At 44.9% G+C, this 8,584-nt stretch overlaps 1 protein-coding gene across 1 annotated transcript; it reads right to left on the reverse strand.

Annotated features, from left to right (window-relative positions):
• Window positions 1-4,757: 4,757 nt before the first annotated feature.
• On the reverse strand, window positions 4,758-8,219 carry LOC145341465 (G-protein coupled receptor 35-like). The gene is made up of 2 exons (XM_080186430.1): window positions 8,161-8,219; window positions 4,758-5,701 (listed from the first exon to the last, which is right to left on the reverse strand). Exons 1-2 carry the CDS (start codon window positions 8,207-8,209, stop codon window positions 4,791-4,793), a joined length of 960 nt encoding a protein of 319 aa, XP_080042556.1. The 5' UTR covers window positions 8,210-8,219; the 3' UTR covers window positions 4,758-4,790.
• Between the last annotated feature and the right edge of the window lie 365 nt (window positions 8,220-8,584).

Genomic DNA, 8,584 nt, shown 5'->3' on the forward strand with positions numbered 1-8,584 from the left:
TTGGTGTTGAGTAAAGAGGTTTTCCTGGATTTAATGGGTGACCTGGTGTTGGGGGTGGAGTGGGAATCCAAGCTGTTAGCATATAATCCAGTGCCCCTGGAGGAGCCCAAGGTGACCCTTCTGTCGGACTGAGGGAGAATGGAGGATGGCTGGTCGATCAATGCCGTCTGCCACACTCAATATGATGAATGAGTTGAACTTGGGTAGCGATTGCCTGGAGGAGGGTGTGTGTGGCACAGGGGTTGAGTTAGAATCTATCTGCAGTGAAGCATGGATGCCCTTGTACTTCCCATTGAGTCACACCCCCACCCCCCTTGAGGAATACAGAGATTTCCTTACCACCAATATTAGTCACAGTGAGAGAGCCCGGTTGATCATTGACAGCTGGTTGAATTTGGTGCTTCCAGTTGGTCTGCCCAAGCAGCCAAAAAAGCTTGGAGACTGCCTCTAACAGGAAATACCAGATGGATGGCTTCATTGGTCTCCTGAGGATGCTGGGGATCACATGTACATCCCCAACTTTTGATGCTGGGAGCGTTATACTGTTGCCATGATGATAATCATAGGCAGCTCCTTGGGGGCTCCTGCAGCTCCTTGGGGTCAGAGAGACCAAAGTTAGTGTTTATTTATTAGTCACAAGTAAGGCTGACATTAACACTGCAATGAAGTTACTGTGAAATTCCCCTAGCTCCAAGCGGTGCTCCACGCCATTCAGCATCATTGGACTTGGTTGGGTCCTTCAACTTGGTAGATCTCTGGAGAAATGTCCGTCCTGACTGCAGAGATTTCACTATTATGTTGCCTGGAGTCAGAGCATCCACAATCGATTGCCTTATATTTATAGTGTGTTCATGCCTTACGTTCCAGTGGCTTCTGTGCACCAGGTGCCATGCTCAGACCAATGCTTGTTCTGTCTTGTGCTCGATTGGGGCCTGGGTACTGACACTTTTGCAACCTGCTGCCGGAGGATGAGTGATTCCTGGATTCATTCCACCACTTTGAGTCTGGATGGAGAGGCAAGTGGGGAGGCTCCCCCTTCTTGAGGTTGTAGTGGGACCTGGGCAAGACCCATGTCCAAATCTTCTGCCATGGGTATACGGGGTTAACAAATCCAGGCAGAAATCAGGATCGAGCAGTTAGAGAAGGAGATGAAATTCCATCTCAGTCAGCTCCATGAGAATCCACCCCCCCCCCGACTTTGTCACAAACATCCAGAGAACTCGTGTAGTTCTTCTGGGACATAAGACTGCACTGGGTTGCTACTGAGATTCTGTGTTTCCTGCTTAGGGAGGTCGGTCAGGTGTTGGTGTGCCTCCCACTTTCAAAGCTGCAGTGATATCTCTGCATTGAGCCATCTCCTCGATGGTGTGCCCTGGCAGCATATTTCTTCCATCAGGTCACAGTCTGGATTATGACAGTCAGCTCCTGTTTGTAAACCTGAGGGCTCTCTGTAACCCCTTACAGGTGTTGCCTGTCTTTTACCAGAATCTGATCAACATCTGGCGTGCAGTAACCTGCACCACATCTCTCTTCCATCTGATGACTTCAGGGAGCTACTGCTCAGGAATCTGCTCCTGCACCAATACCAATTCAGGTGGCTGGCAGAGGGATGGGCTGTGGCTGCCGGGGTGACCAGGATTGGGGACGTGCAGGGTAGTGGAGCAGTAGGCTGGATGGCTCCGCAGAACTTTGCATATTGTGCAGCGGTGGGTGTCCAGCTCACAGCCGATGCCATCTGCGAGTTCAGAATGGTTAGGGTTGGTCCGAATGGTACTTGCAGTGTTGAGCATGCAGGGAAATCCTGTCTGAATGCAGTCCTGCAGTTCTGTTCTGAGAACCTAAAACCAGCATTTACTCAGCAATAACCTGCTCACTGACACTCAGTCTGAGCTCCACCAGGGTCACTCAGCTCTGACCTCATTACAGCCTTGGTTCAAACATAGAAACATAGAAGATAGGAGCAGGAGGAGGCCATTCAGCCCTTCAAGCCTGCTCCACCATTCATTATGATCATGGCCTAATCCTGCTTTCTCCACATAGCCTTTGATCCTGTTCGCCCCAAGTGCTATATCATGCTGCCTCTTGAATACTACTTCCTTTGGCAATGACTTCAACAGGCTCTCCACTCTTTGGGTGATGAAATGTCTTCTCATAGAATCCCTGCACTACATACAGAAGGAGGCTATTTGGCCCATCGAGTCTGTACTGATCACAATCCCACCCAGGCTCTATTTCAGTAACCCCACACATTTACCCTGCTAATCCCTCTAACACTAGGGTCAATTTAGCATAGCCAATCCACCTAACCCATACATCTTTGAACTGTGGGAGGAAACCAGAGTACCCGGAAGAAACCCATGTAGACACGGGGAGAAACATGCAAACTTCACACAGTGACCTGAGGCTGTAATTAAATCTGGGACCCTGGCGCTGTGAGGCAGCAGTGCTAACCACTTTGCCACTGTGCCGCCCGGTGTCATCTCTGTCCTAAATGTTTCCTCAGAATGTGACTTCTGGTTCTGGACACCCCCACCATCGTGAACATCCTTCCTGCATCTGCCCTGTCATGGACTTATGAACTGAACTCCAGAGCTGGAGTGGAAGTGAGTACCCATGATAATAAGACAGCGCTTGACTGAGAGTGGCATCAAGGAGCCCTAGCAAAACTGGAGTCATCTAGTCCAGGATGTCAGCCAGAAGGCTGGTTTGTATTGAGCAGGATATAGCGGTCAACAGGGTGAATGATGAATATTTATGCAGAGCTCTACAGGTATTCAGGTTCCCGATGTATTTTGTCACTTTGCAAGAGCAGCGCATACACAAACTTCTTCAGATCACAAGGGAATAAGTTGAGGTACAGTTAGATGTTAGGCAATATGCACAAATCTAAATGTAAAGTTATTCAAACCTGTGGCTAGTTCCCACTGAAAGAACATGTAAAGCAGAAACAGAACTTTGTTACAGCCTCTCTTCACTTTTATTTTTAAATCTGCACAGAAGCTCATGATGCAATAAGTCATTTGAAAGGAAAAGGCTGAATCAATGCAAAACCGATTACAGCATCTTCATCAGAACATATTTTGTCCAGTTAAATGGCGAGCAAGGCGTTTGAACAACAGCATTTCTCAAGCTAGACAGTGTTTTTTTTCAATTTCTTTCACAGAATGTGCGTGTCACTGGCTAAGCCAATATTTATTGATGTGTGATGTTGTGGGCAACTTTGCAACCATTGAGGCCTGGTTTTAGCATCCTGTTGCAGCTGTTTTTGGATGCACAAACTTGTTAATGTTGAACGTGAGACGAATAGCACGATCCGCGCCTATCTCCTTACCAGTTCGCAGTTTACCAAGGTCCGAAAATGGCTGTGATCAGGACCGTGCCCGAAGCGGGTGCAACGGCCAGTTAAATGCATATACATGCATTTAAATTGACTTAAATGGGCTGCACACCCAACTTTACTGTCACTTCCCCCTTCACCACCACATTCAAGAATTGGCACAAAACAGATATGCTCTGTATAAGTCTGATTTGGGCGCTTCAGTTACTGAGGAGGTAGATGCCTACCGTCCGATGGCTCTCTGCCTGTGATCAGTGGAGGGAAAGGCGGGGGGGGGGGGGGGTCCGCTGCCACTCCGCTAGTGATCAGTGGAGGAGAAGGAAGGGTCCACTGCAACTCAACCTGAGATCTGTGGAGGTAAGGGGGCAGGGGCCAGTCTGGGTGGCAGAGGAGTGGGGTGATAAGGGGTCAGTAACATTGTGGGGATGGGGAGATGTCTGTGGGGGCTAATCGGGAAGCATTATCCAGCCCCGGGAGGAATGTGGCAGGGGAGCAGCATTTTATCATTTTCTGCACATGCAGAGTTAGAGGTGACGATTGGAGCTGCAGGATTTTGGGCACATTAAGCCCCACCCACAGCCTTATGCAACACAATTCAGAATCACTGATGTTTTTTCAGGCTTATGGGGGCACCTGAGAACAGGTCTAAAAGTCAGATCTGAAACACTCCCAGTTTCAAGTCCATGTAGCATTTTGAACCAAAATGGCAAAATAGTGCCCAGAGAGTCCAGCTGAAAGTGGGCAAAGGAGTTAATACCTTGCAGCAGGTGTACACCAGACAAAGCTTCTCTGAACAAACATCAAAACTGACTCCCAGGCCAGAATTTTACCCACCCCGCCCACCATGAAATCGGAGCAGGCATGGGGCGGACAATGGAAATGTCCATTAATATCGGGCAGGATTTTACAGTTTCGGGATCAGCAAGGCTTAAAATCCTGCCCCTAAAGTTCAAAGGGCAGCAAAGTTGCATCCAATGAATTTATGAGACACTCTTCACAACTGGGTCAAGTGCTCTTTCGAAGGGATAGTGCAGAGTCAATGGGCCGAATGGCTTCCTTCCACTCTGTAGGGATTCTATGAATTTTATAGACTCATTGCTATTGCCTCAATGTGCTACCATCCATTTTGTCCCTGAACCTCCCACGTACTTTATGCTCTTTCTCTGCTCCAGTTTCACTTGCCCTGCCCTTAAAAGCTGTTTACCTGGAAACACTTCCCGGCTCAGATGAGACTTGTGGATCTGAACCTCTCTCCACAGAGATCTTGGCTGACTCGCTGAGTGTTTCTATCACTTTCTGATGTCATTTCAGATTTACATCCACCATAGTATTTTGCCTTGTTTACTCTTTATTTGAAGACAGTGCATTGATTCCCCAACCACAAGAAATAAACCTTTTTCCACTGAAACCTTCCCCCATTTCAGAGAGTAAATTGCATTTTAATTTCATAGGTTTAATTTGATTTAACAATTTCATTCGTTGCCCTCAGACTGTTTCTACTTAACTTCCAGAACTCGTTAATGACAAAGTAGTAATACAGGGCATCCAGGACGCAGTTTACATTTGCTAAGCACAGACATATTTGCAGAAAGTTGCGCAGAGGCACCATGTAACTGCCTGGTACCCAGCAATTCCGGGCTGCAAAATACAGGAGCATCCCCACGTGGTACGGGGTGAAGCAAACAAGAAAGGTTAACAAGTTGGAAAGGACGATTTTGACGGATTTGCTGCTGTCTTTTCTCTCAGTGTCCAGACTGCTACTTCTCTGCAGAGTCCGGATGATCTGGGCAGAGCAGAAGATCATGATGAGGGCAGTGATGAGAAATACACTTTGGAGGGCTACCACAGTTGTCAGTTTCCAGACAGAAGAAGAATGATTGTAGAAACAGTTCTGCGAGCTCTTCTTCAAATAAATGTAGATGCAGGAAGACCAGACAATAATCCAAACCACGACACAGCCGATTATCGTTTTCTTCGGGGACCTGAGGGTTCTGGCCAGGAAAGGATGTTTTATGGCAATGTAACGATCCACGCTGATCAAAGTTATGATCAGGATGCTTGTATACATGTTCACATAGTACAGAGATTCCAAAAGGCTACAGAATCCCAGCCCCAAATGCCACACTTCAGTCTGGTAGGCATAGGTTTTAAATGGCAGGGAGAAAAGCAGCAAGATGTCTGAAATGATCAGGTTAGTCATGTAGATGGCAGAAACTGTCCACTTTTTAAATTTTAAGCACAGGCTCCACAATGCAGCCACGTTGAGGACCAATCCTAAAACAAACGTGATAAGGCTAACTATTACCTGAAATTGCTTCACAGAATCACTCAACATGCTCGTGTTGACTTCTGTACAATTCATTGCTGAAACAAACAGAAAGTGAGTTGTTAACAAGTTAGAATCTTCGTAGAATGTATCCATGATAGCTTCCTTGAACAGTATGTAATGGAACCTTATCAGTAAAGGAATTGAGGGTGAAGTGAGTGGACAGGTAAGTGGAGCTGAGTCCACAAAAAGATCAGCCATGATCTTATTGAATGGTGGAGCAGGCTCGAGGGCCAGATGGCCTACTCCTGCTCCTAGATCTTAGGTTCTTATGTTGAACCTAGAAGGGAGCAAGCTATCCCAGATCTGGTCCTTTGTAATGAGACAGGAATAATTAAGGGATCCGTTCAGTAAGAGCGATCACAGTCTGATTGAATTTAAAACACAGATGGAGCATGAAAAGGTAAATCCAATACCATTGCCTTTGCTTAAACAAAGGTGACTACAATGGGATGAGGGAAGAGTTGGCTAAGGTAGACTGGGAGCAAAAGCTTTATGGCAGGACAATTGAAGGGCAGTGGAGGACGTTCAAAGAGATTTTTCACAGTGCTCAGCAGAAGTACATACAATGATAAGGAAGGACTGTAGAAAAAGAGATAATCCGGCATGGATATCTAAGGAAATTAAGGAAGGTATCAAATTGAAAGAAAATACATACAAAATGGCAAAGATTAGTGGGAAACTAGAGGATTGGGAAATCTTTAAAGGTCAACAGAAAGCCACAAAAAAAGCTATAAAGAAAAGGAAGCTGGAATATGAGAGTAAACTAGCAATGAATATAACAGATAGCAAAAGTTTCTACAAATACATAGTAAGAAAAGGAATGGCTAAAGTAAACATTGGTTCTTTAGAGGATGAGAAGTGGGGCATAATAAATGGTAATTAGGAAACGGCTGAGGCATTGAACAGGTATTTTATGTCAGTCTTCACAATGGAAGACATAAATAACATGCCAAAAATTGATGGCAAGGAGGTTATAGCCTTTAAGAGCATCAACTCACTAAAGGCAAAGCTGTGACATTTGTGAGTCCAGCAGGGAGAAAACCTCTGACCCTCTCACTTCACCAAATGTTTGAATTAATATATTTCAGTCCTGCATGTGGTTAACAGAAGTAATAACAGCAAAATCCAATCCCTGTATTCACTGATGAGCTCACTGGTGTCTCAGGAAATTGGGCAACTGAGTCACTCTCTTCCCACACCCAGGAACTATCATTATCACTAAAAAGATAGTGTGGAGCAAGCAAATGGGGCTGAAGATAGACAAATCTTCAGGCACTGATGGAGTGCATCCCAGGGTATTAAAAGAGTTGGCTGGGGAAATAGCAAATGCCCTAGTGGTAATTTACCCAAGTTCGCAGATGACAACAAGATGGGTGGCAGAGCAAAGTGTGCAGAGGACACTAAAAGTCTGCAAAGGATATAGATCATCTAAATGAGTGAGCAAGGGTCTGGCAGATGGAGTACAATGTTAGTAAATATGAGGTCATCCATTTTGGTAGGAATAACAGCAAAAACAATTATTATTTAAATGGTAAAAAATTGTAGCTCACTGCTGTGCAGAGGGACTTGGCTGTCCCTGTGCATGAATCAAAAAAGTTGGTTTGCAGTGCAGCAAGTAATGAGAAGGCAAGTGGAACGTTGTCCTTCATTGCTAGAGGAATAGAGTTTAAAAACAGTGAGGTTATGTTGCAGCTGTATAAGGTACTGTGGTGAGGCCACACCTGGAGTACTGTGTACAGTTTTGGTCTCCTTACTTGAGAAAGGATACACTGACATTGGAGCAGGTACAGAGGAGATTCACTAGAATGATTCCAGAGTTGAGGGGGCTGTCTTATGAGGAGAGACTGAGTAGACTATACTCATTGGAATTCAGAAGAAAAAGGTGAGATCTTATGGAAACATATAAGATTATATAAGATTATGAAAGGAATAGATAAGATAGAAGCAGGGATGTTGTTTCCACTAGCAGGTGAAACTAGAACTAGGGGATATGGCCTCAGAATAAGGGGGAGCACATTTAGTACTGAGTTCAGGAGGAACTTCTTCACACAGGGTTGTAAATCTGTGGAATTCCCTGCCCAGTGAAGAAGCTGAGGCTCTCTCATTGAATGTTTTCAAGGCAAGGATAGATAAATTTTTGGACAGTAAAGAAATTAAGGGTTATGGTGAGTGGGTGGGTAAATGGAGCTGAGTCCACAAAAAGATCAGCTATAAATATTGAATGCCGGAGCAGGCTCGAGGGGCCAGATGGCGTACTCCTGCTCCTAGTTCTTATGTTTGTTTTTAAGAAACTTCCTAATCTTACTAATCAGAAATCATTACTTTTTATATGTTACTGAAGATGGTTAAATGTCCTCATGCTTCAATATAAACCCAGCTCATTCGATTTGTTTGAATGTATTTAACATGTTATTATAAATTATGAGCAAGTTTCCTGTAAGCCGATGCAATGATACACAGTCAAGTTAGTAAAAACTTGCTAAAAAAGACTTACCTCCCAACAGGCTCTGATTCACTCCTGCTGTCTGGTTCAGAGCCGACATGATGTCTGTACATTTCAGCAGCGTCTGCGTGTGAAATGCAAACTGAGATAAGCTTCCCCTTTCAACTTCACAACATCACGGCTGAAATTAGCAAGAATCAGAGCTGTTTTCATTGGCTTACATTTACACAAAATCATTCAACAGAACATTTATCTGCTGTTGTTCAAACTGTCAAGGGCCCCAATCAGTTTCACCTAAATTAACCGTCAGTAGGCAGTTTTAAGTTGCCGCATTCAGTATTATTTTGGTTTAACGTCACAGATTTAACTAGTCCTTTACGGATATTTAGAGCATGATTTTCCGACACCTGTTGTGAGTGAGAGCAGAAAATTTGCATTCCAGCCAAAACTCCATTCAATCTTAGCGGTGCCGGAA

The sequence above is a fragment of the Carcharhinus amblyrhynchos genome, chromosome 3, assembly GCF_965287045.1.
Source record: "Carcharhinus amblyrhynchos chromosome 3, sCarAmb.v2.hapA, whole genome shotgun sequence".
Lineage (NCBI taxonomy): Eukaryota > Metazoa > Chordata > Chondrichthyes > Carcharhiniformes > Carcharhinidae > Carcharhinus > Carcharhinus amblyrhynchos.

Bases quoted from the DNA above. Each gene is read 5' to 3' on its own strand.
- LOC145341465 (XM_080186430.1), bottom strand. From the start codon at position 8,209: ATGTCGGCTCTGAACCAGACAGCAGGAGTGAATCAGAGCCTGTTGGGA. The intron at 5,702-8,160 runs GTAAGTCTTTTT...TGTTTGTTTCAG, and splicing joins GAATCAGAGCCTGTTGGGAG to CAATGAATTGTACAGAAGTC.